The sequence below is a fragment of the Bufo bufo genome, chromosome 7, assembly GCF_905171765.1.
Source record: "Bufo bufo chromosome 7, aBufBuf1.1, whole genome shotgun sequence".
In the NCBI taxonomy this organism is placed as follows: Eukaryota; Metazoa; Chordata; class Amphibia; order Anura; family Bufonidae; genus Bufo; species Bufo bufo.
In genome coordinates, this window is record NC_053395.1 from 221,514,071 (window position 1) to 221,541,258 (window position 27,188).

Consider the following 27,188-nt stretch of genomic DNA (forward strand, 5'->3'; position numbering starts at 1 on the left):
GGCCGTGTGTGCACCGTATAACAGATGCGGACCCATTCGTGTGGATCGGAAGTAGACGGAAGGTCTGTGCTTCCGTGAGTTTTCTGTCCGTGCCTCCGCACCAGAAAGAAGTAGTGCATGCTTTACTTTTTTGCTGGGCGAACCGTCTGATGCGGATCACAGACCCATTCAAGATGGCAGGCACACGGTGGTCATTTATTTAGGCTGGTGGGGTCCGACACCCCGTATCCACACCCTTGTAGCTTCAGCAATAGAAGTTGGGTCTGAAAACTGCACAGCTGCATCCAGGGGCGCAGCTATAGGGGGTGCAGAGGTAGCAGTCCCTACCGGGCCCAGGAGCCTGAGGGGGCCCAAAGACCCTTGTGGTGCATAAGAAGACACCAGTATTATAGAAAGTGCAAGCTGGTCAAGTTACACCTCTGGCTGAAGGGAAGGGGTTAGGTTGAGAATTTGGCATGGGGGGGAGGTGCCGTTTCAATTTTTGCCTCAGGTAGTACGTAGGCCATGTGCGTCTCTGCCCCTGCCCACAAAGAGGGAAGGGGACCCAAGCTGAACTCTTGCACCAGGGCCCATGAGCCTTTCGCTACGCCCCTGGCTGCATCCATTGTGTGGTGGAAGAAACTGCAGGCCTGCTCCTATTGAAGTGAATGGGGACAGCTGCAGTTCCTGCACAGTTGGGTGGCCGGGGCACTGCTGTGCAGAGAGGAGTTAATTTATTGCAGGATTAATAGGGTGTCGGAGGTCTGAACAATCATAAAGTGATGGGATATCCTATAAATATTTAATGGCTGGAAATATTCCTGAAAATCATGGCTACTGTACATAAAATATATATATATATTTTTTTTTTACACCATTCTGAGTACTTTACTAAACAATCTGCCCCAGCAATCCATTTAAAGAGGGCCTCTCAGATCTCCTGACATGGCTGCTAGTAAATACTTGCATCAGACCATCTTTACTTAGATCTCTGCGTTGTGTCGTTCCTCTGTAAGGCTACTTTCACACCTGCGTTCGGGTGTCCGCTCGTGAGTTCCGTTTGAAGGCTCTCACAAGCGGCCCTGAACGCAGCCGTCCAGCCCTAATGCATTCTGAGTGGACGCGGATCCGCTCAGAATGCATCAGTCTGGCAGCGTTCAGCCTCCGCTCAGTGAGCGGACACCTGAACGCTGCTTGCAGCGTTCGGGTGTCCGCCTGGCCGTGGGGAGGCAAGCGGATCCGTTCAAACTTACAATGTAAGTCAATAGGGACGGATCCGTTTGAAGATGACACAATATGGCTCAATCTTCAAACGGATCCGTCCCCCATTGACTTTCAATGTAAAGTCTGGACGGATCCGTTCAGGCTACTTTCACACTTAGACTTTTTTCTAAGTTATAATGCAGACGGATCCGTTCTGAACGGATGCAAACGTCTGCATTATAGGAGCGGATCCGTCTGAGGAAACATCAGACGGACCCGCTCTGAACGCTAGTGTGAAAGTAGCCTAATTCCTTCTAGAAATATATGAATACATTGTTTCATTCCTCTTCTCAGTGTTTCCCCAGACCAGGGATCAGCAACCTCCGGCACTCCAGCTGTGGTGGAACTACAATTCCCAGCATGCACGCGTACTTGGCTGTTGTCGAAAACTCCCATGTAAGTGAAGATTGCATGCTGGGAGATGTAGTTTAACAACAGCTGGCGTGTCAGAGGTCGCTGGCCCATGCCTTAGACCAGGCATCCTCAAACTGCGGCCTCCAGCTGTTGTAAAACTACAACTCCCACAATGCCCTGCTGTAGACTGATTCCTGTAGGCTGTTCGGGCATGCTGGGAGTTGTAGTTTTGCAACAGCCGGAGGGCCGCAGTTTGAGGATGCCTGCCTTAGACTGTCTGTTGTCACCACAGGCTGTCGCTCATTGACATTCAGTAACATACAGCACAATGCTCCAGAGTTTTTATTCTATGGGGAATGCACAAGCATGGTGGATTTTCTAAATGTTCGCTGTCTCTTTCAGGGCACCAATATTCAGTCAGCTGGTGGAGGCCATACTGGAAAACACATTGCAGAACATTATGACGGAAGCCAACCGCGGAGAAGTCGTTCTCACAACCCGCCCTCGTGTCATCGCGCTGCCACCTACAACACCCAGGTATGTCAGCACAGGTTAATGGATTGGTAACGCTGATCAGTGGGAGGTCAACTACAGCGAACACGGGGGGCTCGATTTGTGGTCCTGGTAGAGCAGTCACCCTGCATGCACAGTCACTACGAACACCAATGGGACTAGCAGACCTGGCCTAGGGCTACACGGTAGCTGGGGTGGTGTGACACCAAGATCACAAGGTGACGTTGCGACATTGCAGTAGTGATTGTGAATGATGCAGTTGCACTACTACACAAGACATGACGTGACGGTGACATGGTCACAAAATATCCAAACCTGCCAGATCTTTGGTCGACTTTTCCCAGCATAGATTTCACCATAAGTCGCATCTGCCTGTTCTACCTGTTCAGGTGACACAATCAAAATTTCCAGCTGTGTCAACACAATAGGTCTGTGGTTTTGTGCACAAATATTACATCTCGGGTCTCTGTTTGACAGGGGGATGACACCGACCTCCTCGGGCTGCACTGTCTCCAAGGCACAGGATGTACCAGGTGCTCCACGTTCTCCCGAAGCTCCAGGATCTGTTCTCCCTGCGGACATCCATCATAAGCACACGGTGTGAAATAACAAATCTCCAGAATTCATGGTCCAATCACACAATTTTACCAATTAGAGGAAGATTTAAAGGGGCGCTTCTCTTCTGGGGCTGAACCACTCCGTCCTGTGCAGGTACATCTGTACCCACAGAGGGTATAAAGAGGCACCTGCATAGGACAGACCCTCGATATAGCTCGTTTCTAGAGGTGGCCGTAGAGAGGAACCCCTTGAAACGTGGATTGAATTTATGAATGCATTAGGTACTAGAGGCATTGCTGAGGTACGAAGGACCTCATACCTCACCATATGAGTTATACTTATTAATCCGTGGATTACGCTTTCTACGTTAACCTGCTCTGTGCCGCCTGAGTGGCTTTATGTCATACTGGCATTGTGTTCAGTTTGTTTAAAGCACATCAATTATTTTGTGACCCAGCCGCCTCACTGCACCCTGTGACCTCTGCAGCTGCCGGAACTAGCGGTCATCTCAAAGGGCTCATCCGGTCTTGTGTCAATAAAGCTTACTCATTGTACAATATAATGAAACAATCGGAAACTTCCTAATATACTTTGCCTTTCAGTTCCTCAATACTTTCAAGATCTCTGCTTGCTGCCAACGAATGTGTACATTCTGAAACCCTGTACAGATCAATTAATTCTAACAGCTGATGGGTGTGTTACCATTGTATCCAGTCTTGGCAATGAGCCAAACAACCTGGACTACAGAATGATACATTTTACCTGCACTGATACATTGTAACAAACTACACAGGACAGTAGAGAGATATGTAGTAGACCCTCAGCTGCGATAAGTATTAGGTCTGTACACATACTCATTTTCTGGAAACTGACAGCAAGCAAGGATCTTGATAAAGGTGGGGAACAAAATGCAAAATATATTAGAAAGTTCCAGAATGATTAAGCTTTATATAGATATATCCCTGCACCCAGCGGTCGGAGGACTACAGCTGCTCAGTTAATTTCTATGCAAGTTCCAAGAACAGCCAAGCAAATTTGCATGCTGGGAGTTGTAGTTTCACAACAGCTGTTTGCTGTAGGTTGCTGACCCCTGGCGTAGACCTGTACTCTCCATATAAAGCGGCACACTGCATTGTGCAGCCTTCACGTCACCTTGCTTCCTTCCTATAGCCGCCCTGTGAACCCTACACCACTTCTCCATCTAACCGGATCTAGATCTGGACGTGCGCCCAACCATTATTGGACTGAGAATGCATTACTTTCCGGAAACCAGCGGTGGAGTGAGTACAGGCTGCTGGTTCTCTGCAGTTACTACACTGGGGGCCATTCACTGCTCACTAGGATAGAAGAAAGAAGCTCTTATCGGGTTTCCCTATAGATAAGACCTGGATTTCCTGTAGATTAGCAGCACATTTTTTATTGAGTATTTTCTAATTTAAGGGTAACAAACATTAAAGGGGACCTTTCACCATTTTTTATTTTTTTTGTTAAACTAAGGGGCACATTTATTAAGACCGGCGTTTAAAGCCCTAAACTACGGTTGAGCCACTGAAGTTATGAAGAGGCGCAGTATGGAGGCTTCTGAGCCGACTTACATTTAGACCTTTTTCTACGTCTAAGGGTCCATTCACGCGTCCGTAGTGTATTGCGGATCCGCAATACACCCGGCCGGCACCCCCCATACAACTGCCTATTCTTGTCTGCAATTCCGGACAAGAATAGGACATGTTCTATTTTTTTGCAGAGCTGCGCCCTGGAAGTTTGGGGCCGTGCTCCGGAAATGCGGATGCGGAGAGCACATAGTGTGCTTTCCACAACTCTTCCGGCCCCATAGAGAACGAATGGGTCCGCACCCGTTCCCAATATTGCGGAACGGATGCGGACCCATTTGCGTACGTGTGAATGGACCCTAAAGCAGGCATAGAAAATGGTGAATGAGACGGGCCTACCGGCCGCACAACGCCCACAGTTTTGGACCTGGCGTAAGCCTTGCACCGCTATCTGCGCCTGAAATACCCCTAAGTAGTATTTCAGCATAGCTGCTATAACTTTTCTTTTTTCCAAAGGCCCCTCGGCTGCCCCGCTGTGCCCCCCGTTCTGTTTTCGCACCCTGTAGGCTAATAGCATCGATACAGGGAAGAGGAGACGCCAGCGCTTCTCAAGGGGCATCTCCTTCTCCCTGGCTGTGGCGCAGTCCAATCACGGCGGACCACGCCACAGCCAGGGAGAAGGAGACGCCCCCTGAGAAACGCTAGCATCTCCTCCCCCCTGTACTAGCATACAGGGCGTTAAAACAGAACATGGGGCACAGCGGGGCGGCCGAGGGGCGTTTGATAAAAAGACAAGTTATAGCAGCATCAGCGGAATGTACCCCGCTTCTAAAGGAACTTAGTGTAACAAAAAACAGTGAAAAGTCCTCTTTAAGTAAATTGTATGTTTTTGTATCTCTTACAATAAAAGATTTTCACTTATAACAGAATTCTATGTGTGGTGGTTATTATTGGTATGAAGTACGTAACATAGGTAAGATGGAATAACAGATAGGATAATAGTTTGTTTTCAATCTTGATGGATTTAAATAGAGTTAGTTATAACTATTACTTAATTTCAAATTTAAATTTATATTATGTTATTATCATTTTTAGATTATGGAAGTAGTGAGTAAAAAAAAACCAAATCATTATAAATAATGTCATCAAATCTTAAATGACAAACTATATTAAGTCGTAACTGGTGAATTGGGGAAAAGGGTGGGGTGGTTGGATGTGCCAATTCTTAAAAATAAATAAAAAGAAAACAGTATCATAGGGATTTCCTATAGATTAGACACTGAGAGCCCTATGAACTAGACCCCTTAGTATCAGATCATTGCCAGGGGGCTTTTTCCAATGTATATCAAAAGAGACTTGACCACCTCTTTTGGGGAATTGCATTATGAGCAATTTTCTAATATAATGGGAGACATGCAGGCAGTACAGTGTGCTCTAGGGCATCCCAGAATACGGGTTACTATGGACAGCGTCTGTAGCCAGAATACAGGTTACTATGGACAGCGTCTGTACCCAGAATACAGGTTACTATGGACAGCGTCTGTACCCAGAATACAGGTTACTGTGGACAGGGCCTGTGCCCAAAATACAGGTTACTATTGACAGCACCTGTTCCCAGAATACAGTCTACTATGGACAGTGCTTGTTCCCAGAACACAGGTTACTATGGACAGCGCCTGTTCTCAGAATACAGCTTACTATGGACAGCGCCTGTTCACAGAATACAGGTTACTATGGACACCCGTTCCCCGAATACTGGCCACAATGGGCAGCACCTGTTCCCGGAATGCAGGTCATTATGGAAGGTGCCTGTACCCAGAATACAGGTTAATATGGACAGTGCCTGTTCTCAGAATACAGGTTACTGTGGACACTACAGCACCTATTCTCAGAATACAGGTTACTGTGGACAGCACCTGTTCCCAGAATACAGGTTACTATGGACAGCACCTGTTCCTAGAATACAGGTCACTATGTACAGCGCCTGTTCTCAGAATACAGGTTACTGTGGACAGCACCCGTTCCCGAAATACAGGCTACTGTGGACAGCGCCTGTTCCTAGAATACAGGTTACTATGGACAGCACCTGTTCCTAGAATACAGGTTACTTTGGACAGCACCTGTTCCTAGAATACAGGTCACTATGTACAGCGCCTGTTCTCAGAATACAGGTTATTGTGGACAGCACCTGTTCCCAGAATACAGGTTACTATGGACAGCACCTGTTCCTAGAATACAGGTTACTTTGGACAGCGCCTGTTCTCAGAATACCGGTTACTGTGGACACTACAGCACCTGTTCTCAGACTGCAGGTTACTATGTACAGCGCCTGTTCTCAGAATACAGGTTACTGTGGACAGCACCCGTTCCCGGAATACAGGCTACTGTGGACAGCGCCTGTTCCTAGAATACAGGTTACTATATACAGGGGAAACTCGAAAAATTTGAATATCGTGCAAAAGTCTATTTTTTTTAGTAATGCAACTTAAAAGAAATTGCATTAATGCAGCTTAAAATTAATTTTGTGAAAAGGTTCAATATTTTAGGCTCAAAGTGTCACCCTGTAGTCCGCTAATTAATCCATACCCCCTGAGCAAAGGGGACCTCAAAATTGAGACTTTGGGGTTTCATAAGCTGTAAGCCATAATCATCTAATTTATAACAAATAATAGAATGAAATATCTCGCTTTGCCTGTAATGAGTCTCATGTGTTAGTTTCACTTTTTAAGTTGCATTACTGAAATAAATGAACTTTGCACAATATTCTAATTTTTCGAGTTTCACCTGTACAGCTCCTGTTCCCAGAATACAGGTTACTATAGATAGCGCCTGTAGAGCATATTAGGGAATTTCTGTACAGATGTAGCAGATTTAATTTGTTAGGGAATTGTACAAAAAAAACTGCTGTCCTGTGAAACAACACAACTACAAAGTGTAATATCACATGAGTTCTGTCAAATGACTAACTCACCCCCGCTACATCTGCATAGGTGGTTGTGTACTCTATCTTGTACATGTATGTGAGCCTTCCTTATCTAATCAGTGTACCATTATGAGCTCAGACCTATCCAAAAAAACTGCTTCTTATCTCTGCGTGTGCAGCTGCTCAGCCTGTGTAATGTCTTAAATCAGTAGATGGACGGTTTAAAGGGACGCACCTTGGATTAACCTACAAAATATCAAGAGTACCTTGGATATCTGGAGAAGCTGCTGACGTGGAAACCCATTGATCACTGGGTCTAGCTCAGCTAATCCCATGGGGTCCCAGAGACGGGATCCTGCTTATCGTTGGGAGATCCCTTCAACTCTTCTGCCCCTTTAAGACAGCTATAGATGTAACAAACCTTGTTCAAATGGACGGAATTCTAAATATTGTTGCAACAATTAGACCACACCCTCAAAAAGTGGTGACCACAATGAAAATAATGGCGGCGTACCTGCTAAAAGCACAGAAGACTGCGCCACTCTAAAACGGAAACTAGAGACTGAATGCAAAGGGGTTAACATTAAACTATCAAGTTTCCAATGTGTGTGTTTTCTGGTATTTAGATGTCAGCTCTGACACAGGAGTGACCACATCACTGAAAAAAAGGATTTTTTCCTGTGCATTGTCCTTTAAGATGCAGATTGTTTTATGCAGTGTGTGGATGAGATTATTAAAATGTTATCCACTTTGCTTATACTATAAAACACTGGATTTTCCATACACAATGTTTATGCCACATGTAGCCGTACCCAGAAGCTGAACTTTATATTCATTAAGCAATAAAGCGAAACGTGCGTCGAGGAGCACGCCAAACAGAGCCAGCCCACACCAATACAGCACTGGATACAGGGTAAGAAAAAGAGACTTTGATCGGCCTGACTATATATATTATAGCACCATATGATGCACCTTATAGGTTGTATGGTGTCGGCCTTAATATAAGAATGCTATCTATACCCTGTTTATATTTATGCTACAGTAGATGCACCTTAGGTCTAGATAGCTGTGAGCACAGCCAGAGCCAGCTTTGATATTTTATGCTGACCTGGGCGTCTTCACACAGCTTTCCTATAGCAAGATAGCCTAGTGTATAGCGATCATCCACTGTTGAAAAGTGATGTTAATGTGGACTGTCTTTTATGGCACCCTGTATGGTCTCTGCATTCATGTTTTTGTATATGTCTTCTATGTCATTTAATAAAAAACTATTTTAATGGATACTATATAGTACCAATTCTCCTTTGGTTGATATAAGAAGGTACAAGGAGTCATCGTGGATGATAAGTACGTGTCACCGAGGTTCCTGGCCTCGGTGGAGTAAGAGCCGGTTTTTATGTGTCAGCAACAGTTGCTGTTTGACACCTTGATACTTAGTATGGCTATAATAGCTAATCCGGGACGGCTCTTATTGGGAGTAGTCAAAGTGCTGGGTGGGTGACTACTCCCCACGTTCCAGGCCGGGTTTTTGCCAGGCATAAATACCAGCCAGCACTGCCAGGTGATGAGGATTTCCTCCGTCTGACAGTGGAGCTCAGGAGGTCTTTGTGCTGTGATCTGAGGGCTGTGTTGGGATCTGCGACTTGAGCCGGGCTGGAGGGCTCAGACCCCTGTGAGGGCGAACAGGCCGCCTAACGCCTTCCTGTGGACTTGACAAGGCAGAACTTCCAACTACCAATATGTTGGTAGTCCTAGACTACGCCACTCGGTACCCGGAGGCGGTGCCACTGCAACATGCATCAGCCAAACTCATAGCAAAGGAGTTAATGGAGATGTTCTCCAGAGTGGGGCTACCTAAAGAGGTTCTGACTGTCCAAGGTCATGTGGGAACTCTGTAAGTTGCTGAACATCAAGCAGATACGGACGTCCATCTATCACCCGCAAACTGACGGCCTAGTAGAAAGGTTTAATAAAACGTTAAAAACCATGTTAAAACTAGTAGCGTCTAAGGATGGGAAAGACTGGGACCTCCTTCTGCCCTATCTTATGTTTGCAGTGCGAGAGGTGCCCCAGGCCTCTACTGGGTTCTCGCCCTTCGAATTTCTATATGGCAGACATGCACGTGATCTGTTGGATATAGCCAAAGAGGCGTGGGAGCAACAACCCACACCATATAAAAGTGTTTTTGAATACGTCACCCAGATGCAGAACGTATGGAAACCGTGTTGCCGCTGGTAAAGGAACATATGGAGGCAGCACAGCGAGCTCAAAGTCGGGTGTATAATCGGCAGGCTCAAGTCTGGATCTTTAACCCGGGAGATCGGGTTTTGGTTCTGGTACCGACAGTGGACAGTAAGTTACTGGCTAGGTGGCAGGGACCCTACGAGATACTCGAAAACGTTGGAGAAGTAAACTACAAGGTACACCAGCCAGGGCGGCGGAAGCCGGAGCAGGTGTACCATGTGAATTTGCTCAAACCTTGGAAAGATAGGGAGACCAGTACTGACGACAGCCCGCGCCCGGTTTTTCTGGGAGGAGAGGTTCCGGCCCCTCTGTCTGATGTAAGGGAAGCGGTTGCCACAGTGAAGATTGCTGACAGCCTCTCCTCTAAACAGACTCAGGAGGCCATGGAGTTCGTCAGCAGGAACACGGATGTGTTCTCAGACCTCTCTGGACGCACTTCCATAATCCAGCATGACATTGTCACTGAGCCTCAGGCCAAAATCCGGTTGAAACCATACCGGGTACCTGAGACTCGGCGACGAGCCATCTCGGAGGAAGTACAACTAATGCTCCAACTAGACGTCATTGAGGAGTCCAAAACTGAGTGGTCCAGTCCGATAATCTTAATACCAAAGCCGGACGGGTCGTTACGATTCTGTAACAATTTCCGGAAACTAAATGAAATGTCCAAGTTCGATGGGTATCCCATGCCCCAGGTAGACGAGCTGATTGAGAGGTTAGGACAAGCCCGGTATTTTCTGTTTTGGACCTCACCAAAGGGTACTGGCAGGTACCCCTAACGGAGGCTGCCAAAGAGAAAACGTCCTTCATCCCACAGGAGGGGCTGTACCAGTACAAGGTGTTACCCTTTGGTCTGCATGGCGCTCCCGCCACTTTCCAAAGGCTAATGGACATTGTGCTGCGACCACATCGTCGATACGCTTCAGCTTACCTGGACGATATTGTCATCCTCAGTACTGACTGGGAAAGTCACCTTCCCAAAGTGCGGGTTGTAGTGGACTCCCTTCGAAAAGCTGGACTAACCGCTAACCCCAAAAAATGCGCGATAGGGTTAGAGGAGACAAAATACCTGGGGTATGTCATTGGGCGCGGAGTCATCAAACCCCAAGTAAACAAAATAAAGGCGATAAGGAATTGGCCCCGACCTGTCACCACTAAACAAGTAAAGTCATTCCTAGGAATGATAGGCTATTACATGAGGTTTGTTCCCCACTTTGTTACTCTAGCCGCGCCATTGACAGGGTTATTGAAGGGACACAAGTCAGTGATGGTTCATTGGAATGACCAGGCGAAAGAGGCTTTCTCCGCTTTGAAGTCGGCCCTGTGTGGGTCCCCAGTTTTGCTGATGCCCGACTTCAAGAGGGAATTCATAGTACAGACGGACGCCTCCGAAGTAGGCCTCGGTGCTGTACTGTCTCAGGAAGTCAACGAGGAGGAGCATCCCGTTGTTTTCCTAAGCCGCAAGCTCACCCCAGCCGAGACCAGGTATGGTATAGTGGAGAGAGATTGCCTGGCGATCAAGTGGGCACTCGAGTCTCTCCGCTATTATTTGTTGGGGAGAACATTCTGCCTGGTGACCGACCACTCCGCTGTCAAATAGATGAGGTGGTTCCTGTTCTTACAAAACTTTAAGTTCTCCGTAGAACACAGGGCAGGCCGGTTGCTGGGAAACGCGGATGGCCTGTCCCGAGAATACTGTATGGCATGTGTTCACCCCCTCAGGATTGAACAAAGAGGGGAGATATGTAAGAAAGTACCAGGAATCGTGGATGATAGGTACGTGTCACCGGGGTTCCCGGCCTCGGTGGAGTAAGAGCCGTTTTTTATGTGTCAGCAGCAGTTGCTGTTTGACACCTTGATACTTAGTATGGCTATAATAGCTGATGAGAACGGCTCTTACTAGGAGTAGTCAAAGTGCTGGGTGGGTGACTACTCCCCATGTTCCAGGTTGGGTTTAGCCAGGCATATAAACCAGCCAGCACTGCCAGGTAATGAGGATTACCTCCGTCTGACAGTGGAGCTCAGGAGGTCTGAGGGCTGTGTTGGGATCTGCGGCTTGAGCCGGACTGGAGGGCTCAGACCCCTGTGAGGGCGAACAGGCCGCCTAACGCCTGCCTGTGGACTTGACAAGGCAGAACTTCCAACAGGGTGTGAAGTAACACCCAGGAGAAAAGGTGACTGTTTTGTATATGAACTTTTCATGTGTGTGAACGATCACCAAGCAACTTGCGTTTTTGTCTTGCTTTCACGTGTGAATAAACACTGATGTTTTGAACCAAGAACTGTGTACTTTGCCTCTGTCCTCCACCCGCTAATCCTAACTACCAGAGCGAATCCCCACATATAGCACCAACATATTCCACATCGCTGTACAGAGATTGTGGTCACTCACATAAGTTCTGCTTCCCATTTGGTCACACATGCAGATGTGGCCTATGGCTGGATTCAAACCCAGGACCCCTCCGACCACCCCCGCCACCCTTTAATAGGTATATTGCTGTACTGAAAAACTAAAAAATATATATATAACACTGCTAGCCACTGTCCATCCATGTATGTCCAAATCTAATAGTGAGTGCAGCTCTGGAGTATAATACAGGATGTAACTCAGGGTAAGTACAGGATAAGTAATGCATGTACACAGTGACTGCACCAGCAGAATAGTGAGTGCAGCTCTGGAGTATAATACAGGATGTAACTCAGGATAAGTACAGGATAAGTAATGTAATGTATGGACACAGTGACTGCACCGGCAGAATAGTGAGTGCAGCTCTGGAGTATAATACAGGATGTAACTCAGGATCAGTACAGGATAAGTAATGTATGTACACAGTGACTCCACCAGCAGAACAGTGAGTGCAGCTCTGGAGTATAATACAGGATGTAACTCTGGATCAGTACAGGATAAGTAATGTAATGTATGTACACAGTGACTCCACAAGCAGAATGGTGAGTGCAGCTCTGGAGTATAATGCAGGATGTAACTCAGGATCAGTACAGGATAAGTAATGTAATGTATGTACACAGTGACTGCACCAGCAGAATAGTGAGTGCAGCTCTGGAGTATAATACAGGATGTAACTCAGGATCAGTACAGGATAAGTAATGTATGTACACAGTGACTGCACCAGCAGAATAGTGAGTGCAGCTCTGGAGTATAATACAGGATGTAACTCAGGATCAGTATAGGATAAGTAATGTAATGTATGTACACAGTGACTGCACCAGCAGAATAGTGAGTGCAGCTCTGGAGTATAATACAGGATGTAACTCTGGATCAGTACAGGATAAGTAATGTATGTACACAGTGACTCCACCAGCAGAATAGTGAGTGCAGCTCTGGAGTATCATACAGGATGTAACTCAGGATCAGTACAGGATAAGTAATGTAATGTATGTACACAGTGACTCCACCAGCAGAATAGTGAGTGCAGCTCTGGAGTATAATACAGGATGTAACTCCGGATCAGTACATATGGATATAGTATTTGTAGATTAGTGCTAAATTCAAATTATAAAAATGGAGATCCCATGTAAGATACATAACATTGTAGAATAACAATTGTTATTTTATTGATAATTTTTATATTTTTATATTTGATTCACTAATAGAGAACTTGGGCAGATAAAATAGAAAAACTGTAATTCTCTCATATTCACATCGAAGGGTTAATGTTCTCATCCCGGCCGCTTATCGGCTGTTGTGCCCTGAAGCCTTTCTATGTCCCCACACACGGCTCCTGTTGTATCAGGGGGGGGGGGGGGCACATTTTGCTCGCTTGTTAGCAGATTATCTTTGACATTTTCTGTAAATCCTGATAAAATAACAGTCACATGAAGTTCTGGGATCCTGTCCCTCTTTCCAGGGCTCACTGGGTGTGTTAAGAAATCTTGATTTAATGTGGCGGAAGTGGCGCAGGGAAGGGGCTCCCCGACAATAAAGGATAAGCTGGCTGTGGTGTGATGTATATGGGGTGTCCCGACTTTCACACTATGGCAGACATTGGAAGAAAAAAAGGATCAAACAGGTTGGATTTTAACAGGTTCTGTTTTCTTGGAGATGAACTGTTGCCAGAGATGGTCTGGAGGGGGCAGCTGAGCCGAGCATGCATGTCTATATTTACTAACAGGGTATGTGATAACAGATGCAGGTCAGCCCCGGCAACTAGACTAGTGTCATGTTCATGAGAATCTGCAGGGTCCACCGGATTATCAGGATTTCTGAACAAGGTGCCAGACAAATGGAATCGTACTGTATTAGACCCATCCAGCTGCTCATAAAACTGTCAGGGCTGATGCTCTATAAAAGCCGGAGGATTACAGACCAATATGCAAAGTCCACCCAGGGTTGTAAATGTTATTCAAATCTTCTGCTATTACCCAGGACTTCCTCAAATGCACAGCATCACTGCCCCCCGCCAGGTACTTCCCGAGTCCGCATGCACCAATCCAGCTGCAACGCATCAGGATCCACCTCCCCGTGATTTACTAAATATATAACATTGATTATATAGTATTTATCATCTAGGCACATCGCTGTCGGCCGAGCATGCATGTGTCCTGGATGAGGAAGTGGGGAGAAAGCTGCTGTCAGACACCCCTGGCGGTGGCTTATCTCTTTGGGGAACATAGGATTGGGCATGATAAAATTACAACATCCCCCCAGACACCATCTGTTGATCGGCCTCCATAGCTGGGTTTGGTTGGCTTTTCTCCTACGATGCCTTCAGCGCCACGCTGTTAGTGACGTGTGACGGGGGGGGGGGGGGGGGGGGGGAGGGGGGTTGGAGGTAGGCCACTGTTTGCAGGGGCACCCAACAGAATTTTGAAAGCTGCTTTGCATGTGAATGGAGAAAATAACTCAAAATTTGCCCAAAAACCTATGTTTGAAGCTCCTCAGATACATTCTTCTAGGGAATGAGACTTACGGATTCTCTTCATTACCAGCTATTTTAGATGGAGGCCGTATTATCGCCCAGTTTACCCCAAAACCCATAGTTAATAATGTGAATATAAAAGAGGAGGATGATATAAGGGCTCATAAAACTGCCGAACTGCGGCCAAAGCAATCCATGGTGTGATGGGGGGCTCCATCTGCTCCACCACAGCTCAGGAAAAGTCATGGGGCGAGCTTTGCGACTGTGATGTCATGGTATTGGCGCTACTACAGGGAGGAAAATTCTGGCCTGATGAGGGTATGGGTCCCCTGGGCAACACCACATGGGAGAGAAGGGGCCCTTAGTAAATACAGAAGGAGAGGGGGAAGGGCCACATGGAAGGCCAGAGGAACCTGCTAGCCAGTGTCTAGAAGCTCCATGGACATAATCTACGTTATCCCTTCAGTGAAGGTGACCCATTCTCCATATGAACGAGTGTCCAGGATCTAAGTGCCCCGGTGAGCCCCCCTAGCCTGCCTCCTCCAACTTCGACCCCTTTTTGGGGGCTGTTGCGCTATAAGCCCCATTCTTTTTCAATTAGGCCCCTGGACTTATATTTACGTCACGGAAAAGGAAATTCAGCTCTGCCATCCCCCAGAATGGACCCTGCTTTCTACCCCAGGTCGGTCCTGAGCGCACCTGTACCTGCCTCAGGTGCGACCATATCGTATGCAAAACCCGAGGGTTTTCTGGTGACAGCAGCTGTTTGAAGAGAAATGACTGAGGAGAATTTTCATATGGAAGTCGTAATCCACTTCTCAGACATTTGAATGAGTCGGACGGGTCCCTTATTATTCAAAACCAACAGAAAGGAAACTGTTGATAGGAAAGAGGAAGAAAATAAACATTGCACCGAAGCAGATGGTACAGGGCGAGGCGGAGGGGGGGGGGGGTGCAATCACTTAAAAAGCATCTGACTTCCCCACACCTTTGTGTTCCGCAGTCACTGATTAAACCTGCCTCATGTCTTCCCTCACTCCATACAATTGTTACATTATTTAGTGTATTTGCTACATTTTGTCAAGTGGATAGGCTATAAATGTCTGACTACTGACCCCCCCCCCCGTGACCGAAAGATCAGGGGGGTCCCATCCTGGAGAGATGGCTGCATGTGTGCACGGACCAATGAGCCCTAAAGGGCATTTACCCCTGAATTTTAAAAAATCCCTTTTAAAAAGGTCCTGTCTCCTCTCCTGACATGTATTCCACATATAACAATTCTGGAACATCTATTCTTATGACTCTATGTTGTTCAACCTACTATAGGTTTATAAAAGAATTGCCAGCAGTCTGCAATAAAGGTCCAGCTGGGTGTTACCAAGTTGGAGGTGTGTCCCTCGCCGGTCTAAAGGGACGATACAGCAGGCGACTCTCGGGAAGGAAGCGTATCTTCCCGGCAATCGCCTGCTCATCAGCAATGGACAGTACCACTATTGCATGCAGCGATCTCCTCCACGGTATTGGGAGGAGCGATCGTCATGCCATTGCTCGTCCCCATACAGACTTGTTGTTTGTCGGCAGCAGAGTGTGTTAACACAGCACCATCTGCTGCCGGCAAACAACGATTTTTGCGTCCGTATGAACGATCGATTAACCGATGAATAAGCGTTTCGCTTATTTATCGGGTAATCGGTGGCACTTTCTTATGTATGCTCTTCAGCAACTATCTGGCGGATTCTCGACCCCTTAACACTGACAGCACGGAGTCGAAGGTGTCCATAGGTCCAGGGACCCCCCATCTGGACCTTGCTAGAACACTTCTAGCAGTTCATTTATACATTTTTGTAGGAAATTGGAATAATAGTATAATAATAATAATAATAGTCATTAAAGGGAACCTGTCACCGGGATTTTGTGTATAGAGCTGAGGACACGGGTTGCTAGATGGCCGCTAGCACATCCGCTATACCCAGTCCCCATAGCTCTGTGTGCTTTTATTGTGGAAAAAAACCCGATTTGATACGTATGCAAATTAATCTGAGATGAGTCCTGTACGTGAGATGAGTCGGGGACAGGACTCATCTCAGGTTAATTTGCATATGTATCAAACCGTTTTTTTTACACAATAAAAGCACACAGAGCTATGGGGACTGGGAATGGCGGATGTGCTAGCGGCCATCTAGCAACCCATGACCTCAGCTCTATACACAAAATCCCGGTGACAGGTCCCCTTTAAATATGCATACATTTGTTTAGAATCCTAATCACTCAGCACAACTGAAAACCACACTATATGTTGTGCTCACTTTGTGTTGTTTATGTGCTATTTTTTACCCATTCTGTACAATGACGGATGTGTAGCCTATAAAATTCATGTAAAAGAGCAGTGTAAATGTTAATTCCCATTAAAGAGGTTCTAGGTCCGACCTCTGTGACCCTCGCTCCTCGAGAGAATAAAGTGACAGTGATGCTGGGAACATGCAGTGACGTTCTGTCTCCAGTTGGCTCTTTGAGGAGATTTTCCATATGGCCGCATGAAAACTCATTAGGGTAAACGGTTGCCTGGAGAAAGTCAAGCAGAGCAGACAGCAGCCTAAGGCTTGGTTCACACAGCAGAATTTTTCACGCAGATTTCGAAGCCTAGTCAACACTGAACTCCATGTGACATCCGCGTGTATTCAGCATCCTTATCATTTCAATGACAATACACACCATCACGTAAGAAAAGAAGAGGCATCTATCACCTGGTACAGAATTAGTGTAAAATCATGGCGACAAGTATAAAATATATTATATAGTAGTTATATTCTTGTACATAGGAGCAGTATTATAGTAGTTATATTCTTGTACATAGGAGCAGTATTATAGTAGTTATATTCTTGTACATAGGAGCAGTATTATAGTAGTTATATTCTTGTACATAGGAGGTAGTATTATAGTAGTTATATTCTTGTACATAGGAGCAGTATTATAGTAGTATATTATTGTACATAGGAGCAGTATTATAGTAGTTATATTCTTGTACATAGGAGCAGTATTATAGTAGTTATATTCTTGTACATAGGAGGCAGTAATATAGTAGTTATATTATTGTACATAGGAGCAGTATTATAGTAGTTATATTCTTGTACATAGGACCAGTATTATAGTAGTTATATTGTTGTACATAGGAGGCAGTATTATAGTAGTTCTATTCTTGTACATAGGAGGCAGTAATATAGTAGTTATATTATTGTACATAGGAGCAGTATTATAGTAGTTATATTCTTGTACATAGGAGCAGTATTATAGTAGTTATATTCTTGTACACAGGAGGCAGTATTATAGTAGTTATATTCTTGTACATAGGAGCAGTATTATGGTAGTTATATTCTTTATCAAATTTCTTTTTATTTGAGAAAAATACACAGTCATGTAGAGAGTCATACATTTTGTGTCCAGACGCAGCTGGACAAGTGCATATATAGCAAACACAATATATTCAAGATAGTTGCATACACGACTTCAATTAAAAAAAAGTGACAATTGTACACAAATATCTAACGAGGGGGGGCTATAACAAGACAAAGGAAGGTGGGATAGGGGAGGGGGAGAGTTGGATGTCAATCAAAATCTTAAATCAAGACATATCTAAGCCTAGAATTTGCGATATAGCTTCCAAGGAGACCATAGTTTTACAAAAACTGCTCTAGAGTGATTTTCCCAGTGGGCTAATTCTTCAAACCGATATAGTTGGTCAATTTTTTCCGTCCACATCAAGAACGAAGGAGCTGATTCATTTTTCCACAATAGAGGGACCAGCAGTCTAGCTGCTGTAATAAGCATGGTTTGTAGATTTTTTGTAGTTATATTCTTGTACATAGGAGCAGTATTATAGTAGTTATATTCTTGTACATAGGAGCAGTATTATAGTAGTTATATTCTTGTACATAGGGGCAGTATTATAGTAGTTATATTCTTGTACATAGAAGCAGTATTATAGTAGATATATTCTTGTATATAGGAGGCAGTATTATAGTAGTTATATTCTTGTACATAGGAAGCAGTATTATAGTAGATATATTCTTGTATATAGGAAGCAGTATTATAGCAGTTATATTCTTGTACATAGGAGGCAGTATTATAGTAGTTATATTCTTGTACATAGGAGCAGTATTATAGTAGTTATATTCTTGTACATAGGAGCAGTATTATAGTAGTTATATTCTTGTACATAGAGGCAGTATTATAGTAGTTATATTCTTGTATATAGGAAGCAGTATTATAGCAGTTATATTCTTGTACATAGGAGGCAGTATTATAGTAGTTGTATTCTTGTACATAGGAGCAGTATTATAGTAGTTATATTCTTGTACATATGAGCAGTATTATAGTAGAAATATTCTTGTATATAGGAGCAGTATTATAGTAGTCATATTCTTGTATATAGGAGCAGTATTATAGTAGTTATATTCTTGTACATAGGAGCAGTATTATAGTAGATATATTCTTGTATATAGGAAGCAGTATCATAGTAGTTATATTCTTGTACATTAGGAATAGTATGTAGAAAAATGTGGATTCAGTATTATACATATAGATTATCAGATCATAGAAAATCTGATGGCTACAACCAGAGCCTATTAGTTTCTTGTAACTATTTCTGGTTAGTATTACTTCCACATAATTGTTCCTATTAGGGTCAAAATAAAGCTAGGCTGGTTTTTCTTTTTGGTGGTTTTCAAATGTATTACATCCCCTAAGAAAACATGCTCCAGATTGTTAAGGTTGGTTGGATGAAGTTTGTGGCCACAGATTTTTGATCCAAATGAGATCTGATCTTTGACTTGGTCATTGTAAATCATTTAACCACCACAGAAGACACCCTGTCCACCAGGCATCATACATGGTCTCACAAAGCATGCTGGGAAAGATTGCATCCTTAATAAGGGGTGAATATCGAAACCTTAGGCTTAATATCAAGTAATAGATCTTATAATTTTTCAAAAATACTTTACCTTATATTGTCTGTTTCCTTGTATTCTGTCTTTTCTCAGTATTTGCCCCTAGAAGGGCAGATACAATACTGTACTCCTAGGGCCATTTTCTCAGCTGTGTGTGAGGACTGGGGACCATTTGTTTGTCAGTCACATAGAAAGCAGGATAAGACTCATCAGTCAATATTAACTTATCATATTTGGCTCTGCTTAGTATTAAATTGTTACCATCTGGCTATGACAAAAGAGGATTTATGTCGCTGGCCCTTTAAGGTAATAATTAGCTCTATTATATTAAAAGGGCACTGTTAGATCTGTATCTGAGGGCAGCATAGGATGGAAGGAGAGGGGCTGAGATCAGGGATATATCATTTTTTTAAAGATTTATTTCAGTTTAAAACTATTTTGATCAAGTAACAAAATGCAAAGTGAATGAACAAAAGAGAGTCCAATTAATATTTGGTGTGATAGTCCTTTGCCTCAGAACAGTATCAGTTCTTCTACGTACACTTGCAGACAGTTTCTCAAAGAACTCGGCACGGAAGATGATTTAATCATTGTGGAGAGCTAACCACAGATCTTCTGCAGATGTAGGCTTGCTCAGATCCTTTTGTCTCTTCATGTAATCCCAGACAGTCTGGATGATATAGAGGTCTGGGCTCTGTTGGGGCCATATCATCACTTCTAGGACTTCTTATTTTTCCTATGCTGAAGTCAGTTCTTAATGATATTGCCTGTATGTGTGAAGTCGTTGTCCTGCTGCAAGATACCCTTTGGAGGGTAGGTGACAACTCCCTGATGGTATTGCATGATGGATAAGTATCTGCTTTAAAGTAAGTAAGCATGATGTGTCTTTCATCTGCTGCAGTGTTTCCTTGGATGACCAATGCGTCTATGGTCCTCAATCTTGCCCATTTCTTTGTTCTTCTTCAAAAGAGCTTGATACAGGCAGATGCTTATCCATCATGCAATATCATCAGGGAGACGTCTGTTTTGTGCAGCTGGACAAAGACTCAAAAGATACAGCCAGCATCATTAAGAACTATCTTCAACGTAAAGAAGAAGAAGGAGTCTTGGAAGTGATGATGTGGCTTCCACGGGGCTTTGATCTCAATATCATTCGGTCTGTCTGGGATTACATGAAGAGACAGAAGGATGTGAGCAAGCCTACGTCTACAGAAGATCTGTGGTTAGCACTCCACGATGTTTGGAACAACCTCCCTGCCAAGTTCTTTCAGAAACTGTATGTAAGTGTACCTAGAGGCAGGGTCGGACTGGCCCGCCAGAGGATCTTCCAGTAGACTCATTCTCTGAAACCATAGTGGACCCCAAAGATCCAGGGGGAAAATCCCATTTGGAGCTGCCTCTGGAGGCTCATCACTTGCCACTAGGGTCTATATCTTTGCTCCAAAACATATTAGACTTTATTGGTGATTAAATGTTGGGCCCCATGAATAATTTCCTCTGATTGACCCTGTCCAACCCTGCCTAGAAGGACTGATGCTATTATGAAGGCAAAGAGTGGTCACACCAAATATTGATTGGACTTAATTTCTCTTATGTTCATTCACTTTTCATTTTGTTAATTGATAAACTATTAACACTTCTATTTTTGAAAGTATTCTTACTTTGCAGCATTTTCCACACCTGTCTAAAACTTTTGCACATATTTACGACAACATATATTACATGCAAAGTATAACATGCAGACCTTCTATAAAATGCTGAACATGTTCTGAGCAAAATATGAAATAAGGTCATTTGAAATGAATGTGAGCAGCGTGCAATAACCAGCTCTATCCAGTACAGAATGGATGGCAGGGAAGCTACTGCAGGTAACAGCTGATCAGTGGTGGTGCTGGGTATGGACCCCCGCCGGTCAGATATTGATGCCCTATCCTAATGATACACCATCAATATAAAAATATCGGAAAACCCTTTAATCTGTATACATTTTCTAATCCTATACAAATGACATTGGTAACCGTAACCCCTATTTCCTAACCCTAATAAATAAAATATTTAAATGATACAATGTTAGGCTGCAGATACTATTTTATTATTAAAATACCATTGTTGTTATATTTTTAGGTACTTTGAGTTTCACAGGTTTCAGTTTGTTAATAAACCTAAATATGTGTATCTAATTTTGGTTTTCTATTTTATTTGTTAGGGTTAGGAAATGTGTACAGATGAACTTATTTTACATGTCACAGGCAGTGTCAAGTAGAAGACCATAATGATGCAATATTAGGTTACAGATACCAGTAAAATTACCCTATATCATACTTTCTGGCAACATATATACAGAAGTCCTGCTTCCACGCTTACTGATAAGGAAAGCCTGTGCGTACTGCATCCCCTGCCTACTTGTAGAGAAAGCATGTGAGTCCTGCTTCCCCTGTCTACTCATAGAGAAAGCCTGTGAGTCCTGCTTCCCCCACCCACTCAGGGAGAAAGCCTGTGAGTCCTGCTTCCCCTGTCTACTCATAGAGAAAGCCTGTGAGTCCTGCTTCCCCCACCCACTCAGGGTGAAAGCCTGTGAGTACTGCTTCCCCTGTCTACTCATAGAGAAAGCCTGTGAGTCCTGCTTCCCCCACCCACTCAGGGAGAAAGCCTGTGAGTCCTGCTTCCCCTGTCTACTCATAGAGAAAGCCTGTGAGTCTTGCTTCTCCTGTCTACTCATAGAGAAAGCCTGTGAGTCTTGCTTCCCCTGTCTACTAATAGAGAAAGCCTGTGAGTCTTGCTTCCCCTGTCTACTAATAGAGAAATCCTGTGAGTCCTGCTTCCCCTGTCTACTCATAGAGAAAGCCTGTGAGTCTCGCTTCTCCTGTCTACTCATAGAGAAAGCCTGTGAGTCCTGCTTCCCCTGTCTACTTATGGAGAAAGCCTGTGAGTCTTGCTTCTCCTGTCTACTAATAGAGAAAGCCTGTGAGTCTTGCTTCCCCTGTCTACTAATAGAGAAAGCCTGTGAGTCTTTCTTCCCCTGTCTACTCATAGAGAAAGCCTGTGAGTCTTGCGTCTCCTGTCTACTCATAGAGAAAGCCTGTGAGTCCTGCTTCCCCGGTCTACTCATAGAGAAAGCCTGTGAGTCTTTCTTCCCCTGTCTACTCATAGAGAAAGCCTGTGAGTCTTGCTTCACCGGTCTACTCATAGATAAAGCCTGTGAGTCTTGCTTCTCCTGTCTACTCATAAAGAAAGCCTGTGAGTCTTGCTTCTCCTGTCTACTCATAGAGAAAGCCTGTGAGTCTTGCTTCCTCTGTATACTAATAGAGAAAGCCTGTGAGTCTTGCTTCCCCTGTCTACTCATAGAGAAAGCCTGTGAGTCTTGCTTCCCCTGTCTACTCATAGAGAAAGCCTGTGAGTCCTTCTTACCCTGTCTACTCATAGAGAAAGCCTGTGAGTCTTGCTTCCCCGGTCTACTCATAGAGAAAGCATGTGAGTCTTGCTTCCCCTGTCTACTAATAGAGAAAGCCTGTGAGTCTTGCTTCTCCTGTCTACTCATAGAGAAAGCCTGTGAGTCCTGCTTCCCCGGTCTACTAATAGAGAAAGCCTGTGAGTCTTTCTTCTCCTGTCTACTCATAGAGAAAGCCTGTGAGTCCTGCTTCCCCTGTCTACTCATAGAGAAGGCCTGTGAGTCCTGCTTCCCCCACCCACTCAGGGAGAAAGTCTGTGAGTCCTGCTTCCCCTGTCTACTCATATAGAAAGCCTGTGAGTCTTGCTTCTCCTGTCTACTTATAGAGAAAGCCTGCGAGTCCTTCTTCCCCTGTCTACTCATAGAGAAAGCCTGTGAGTCTTGCTTCTCCTGTCTACTCATAGAGAAAGCCTGTGAGTCTTGCTTCCCCTGTCTACTCATAGAGAAATCCTGTGAGTCTTGCTTCCCCTGTCTACTCATAGAGAAAGCCTGTGAGTCTTGCTTTCCCTGTCTACTCATAGAGAAAGCCTGTGAGTCTTTCTTCACCTGTCTACTCGTAGAGAAAGCCTGTGAGTCTTGCTTCTCCTGTCTACTCATAGAGAAAGCCTGTGAGTCTTGCTTCTCCTGTCTACTCATAGAGAAAGCCTGTGAGTCTCGCTTCCCCTGTCTACTAATAGAGAAAGCCTGTGAGTCTTGCTTCCCCTGTCTACTCATAGAGAAAGCATGTGAGTCCTGCTTCCCCTGTCTACTCATAGAGAAAGCATGTGAGTCCTGCTTCCCCTGTCTACTCATAGAGAAAGCCTGTGAGTCCTGCTTCCCCTGTCCACTCATAGAGAAAGCCTGTGAGTCCTGCTTCCCCCACCCACTCAGGGAGAAAGTCTGCGAGTCCTGCTTCCCCTGTCTACTCATATAGAAAGCCTGTGAGTCTTGCTTCTCCTGTCTACTTATAGAGAAAGCATGTGAGTCCTTCTTCCCCTGTCTACTCATAGAGAAAGCCTGTGAGTCTTGCTTCTCCTGTCTACTCATAGAGAAAGCCTGTGAGTCTTGCTTCCCCTGTCCACTCATAGAGAAAGCCTGTGAGTCTTGCTTCCCCTGTCTACTCATAGAGAAAGCCTGTGAGTCTTGCTTCCCCTGTCTACTAATAGAGAAAGACTGTGAGTCCTGCTTCCCCGGTCTACTAATAGAGAAAGCCTGTGAGTCTTTCTTCTCCTGTCTACTCATAGAGAAAGCCTGTGAGTCCTGCTTCCCCTGTCTACTCATAGAGAAAGCCTGTGAGTCCTGCTTCCCCTGTCTACTCATAGAGAAGGCCTGTGAGTCCTGCTTCCCCCACCCACTCAGGGAGAAAGTCTGTGAGTCCTGCTTCCCCTGTCTACTCATATAGAAAGCCTGTGAGTCTTGCTTCTCCTGTCTACTTATAGAGAAAGCCTGTGAGTCCTTTTTCCCCTGTCTACTCATAGAGAAAGCCTGTGAGTCTTGCTTCTCCTGTCTACTCATAGAGAAAGCCTGTGAGTCTTGCTTCCCCTGTCTACTCATAGAGAAATCCTGTGAGTCTTGCTTCCCCTGTCTACTCATAGAGAAAGCCTGTGAGTCTTGCTTCCCCTGTCTACTCATAGAGAAAGCCTGTGAGTCTTGCTTCACCTGTCTACTCGTAGAGAAAGCCTGTGAGTCTTGCTTCTCCTGTCTACTCATAGAGAAAGCCTGTGAGTCTTGCTTCCCCTGTCTACTAATAAAGAAAGCCTGTGAGTCTTGCTTCCCCTGTCTACTCATAGAGAAAGCATGTGAGTCCTGCTTCCCCTGTCTACTCATAGAGAAAGCATGTGAGTCCTGCTTCCCCTGTCTACTCATAGAGAAAGCCTGTGAGTCCTGCTTCCCCTGTCCACTCATAGAGAAAGCCTGTGAGTCCTGCTTCCCCCACCCACTCAGGGAGAAAGTCTGCGAGTCCTGCTTCCCCTGTCTACTCATATAGAAAGCCTGTGAGTCTTGCTTCTCCTGTCTACTTATAGAGAAAGCCTGTGAGTCCTTCTTCCCCTGTCTACTCATAGAGAAAGCCTGTGAGTCTTGCTTCTCCTGTCTACTCATAGAGAAAGCCTGTGAGTCTTGCTTCCCCTGTCTACTCATAGAGAAAGCCTGTGAGTCTTGCTTCCCCTGTCTACTCATAGAGAAAGCCTGTGAGTCTTGCTTCCCCTGTCTACTAATAGAGAAAGACTGTGAGTCCTGCTTCCCCTGTCTACTCATAGAGAAAGCCTGTGAGTCTCGCTTCTCCTGTCTACTCATAGAGAAAGCCTGTGAGTCCTGCTTCCCTGGTCTACTCATAGAGAAAGCCTGTGAGTCTTGCTTCCCCTGTCTACTCATAGAGAAAGCCTGTGAGTCTTGCTTCTCCTGTCTACTAATAGAGAAAGCCTGTGAGTCCTACTTCCCCTGTCTACTCATAGATAAAGTCTGTGAGTCTTGCTTCCCCTATCTACTAATAGAGAAAGCCTGTGAGTCCTGCTTCCCCTGTCTACTCATAGAGAAAGCCTGTGAGTTCTGTTTCCCCTGTCTACTCATAGAGAAAGCCTGTGAGTCTTGCTTCTCCTGTCTACTCATAGAGAAAGCCTGTGAGTCTTGCTTCCCCGGTCTACTCATAGAGAAAGCCTGTGAGTCTTGCTTTCCCTGTCTACTAATAGAGAAAGCCTGTGAGTCTTGCTTCTCCTGTCTACTCATAGAGAAAGCCTGTGAGTCCTGCTTCCCCGGTCTACTAATAGAGAAAGCCTGTGAGTCTTTCTTCTCCTGTCTACTCATAGAGAAAGCCTGTGAGTCCTGCTTCCCCTGTCTACTCATAGAGAAAGCCTGTGAGTCCTGCTTCCCCTGTCTACTCATAGAGAAAGGTAACGGCCAAAGGGTGAGAAAGGCGCTCATAGGGTAAGTAAGTCGAGGTGCAACAGCTTCTTTCAGAGAGCTGGTGGATGCGATAGACTCACCTGTTATGGTTGCACCGAAGTTAAGTGCAACCGTATTGTAGGTGAGCAGTGAAGTATAAAAGGTGCAGGTCAGTGCTGCCAGATGCGTCAAGAAGCCCCTTGGGACGAAGGCCAAGTCGCCACTCGGGTATATATTGGAAAACGTATCTTAGCTTGTCACTGTGGGGTGATCAAGCTGGTAGACGATCATAAGGCGCATTACCACGACCCGGTACAGGATACAATAAAGTTTATTTTGAGACAACGCGTTTCGGGGTCTCGACGGCCCCTTTATCAAGTCTGTGTCACCCTAGTTTTTTGTGCAGCTGGGTGTGTACTGCCTGGTTTCTTCTAAAAAAGGCGCATGTCCGTACCTGAGAGGTGGGCGAACGGGGTAGACTCAGCGCACGGTGTAGACTTCGGAGCAGTAAGGCAACTAGTCCAGACGCACACGGATATGGCCACGATCTGTTCGAAATGCGTAGATTGCAAACTGGACCTTCTTGCTGTTCTCCTGTCAAACGAAGGAGAACAGCAAGAAGGTCCAGTTTGCAATCTACGCGTTTCGAACAGATCGTGGCCATATCCGTGTGCGTCTGGACTAGTTGCCTTACTGCTCCGAAGTCTACACCGTGCGCTGAGTCTACCCCGTTCGCCCACCTCTCAGGTACGGACATGCGCCTTTTTTAGAAGAAACCAGGCAGTACACACCCAGCTGCACAAAAAACTAGGGTGGCACAGACTTGATAAAGGGGCCGTCGAGACCCCGAAACGCGTTGTCTCAAAATAAACTTTATTGTATCCTGTACCGGGTCGTGGTAATGCGCCTTATGATCGTCTACCAGCTTGATCACCCCACAGTGACAAGCTAAGATACGTTTTACTCATAGAGAAAGCCTGTGAGTCCTGCTTCCCCCACCCACTCAGGGAGAAAGTCTGTGAGTCCTGCTTCCCCTGTCTACTCATATAGAAAGCCTGTGAGTCTTGCTTCTCCTGTCTACTTATAGAGAAAGCCTGTGAGTCCTTCTTCCCCTGTCTACTCATAGAGAAAGCCTGTGAGTCTTGCTTCTCCTGTCTACTCATAGAGAAAGCCTGTGAGTCTTGCTTCCCGTGTCTACTCATAGAGAAATCCTGTGAGTCTTGCTTCCCCTGTCTACTCATAGAGAAAGCCTGTGAGTCTTGCTTCCCCTGTCTACTCATAGAGAAAGCCTGTGAGTCTTGCTTCACCTGTCTACTCGTAGAGAAAGCCTGTGAGTCTTGCTTCTCCTGTCTACTCATAGAGAAAGCCTGTGAGTCTTGCTTCTCCTGTCTACTCATAGAGAAAGCCTGTGAGTCTTGCTTCCCCTGTCTACTCATAGAGAAAGCATGTGAGTCCTGCTTCCCCTGTCTACTCATAGAGAAAGCATGTGAGTCCTGCTTCCCCTGTCTACTCATAGAGAAAGCCTGTGAGTCCTGCTTCCCCTGTCCACTCATAGAGAAAGCCTGTGAGTCCTGCTTCCCCCACCCACTCAGGGAGAAAGTCTGCGAGTCCTGCTTCCCCTGTCTACTCATATAGAAAGCCTGTGAGTCTTGCTTCTCCTGTCTACTTATAGAGAAA

General features: G+C 45.2%; 1 protein-coding gene across 1 annotated transcript in view; it reads left to right on the forward strand.

The window, feature by feature from the left end:
• Window positions 1–4,157, forward strand: part of CFAP65 (cilia and flagella associated protein 65) — a 46,164-nt gene extending 42,007 nt beyond the window's left edge. The window contains exons 31-32 of the mRNA XM_040440034.1: window positions 1,999–2,133; window positions 2,587–4,157. Of these exons, the coding sequence (XP_040295968.1) occupies window positions 1,999–2,133; window positions 2,587–2,713 (262 nt within the window). The 3' untranslated portion in view covers window positions 2,714–4,157. The remainder of the gene's footprint in view (window positions 1–1,998; window positions 2,134–2,586) is intronic.
• Window positions 4,158–27,188: the final 23,031 nt, after the last annotated feature.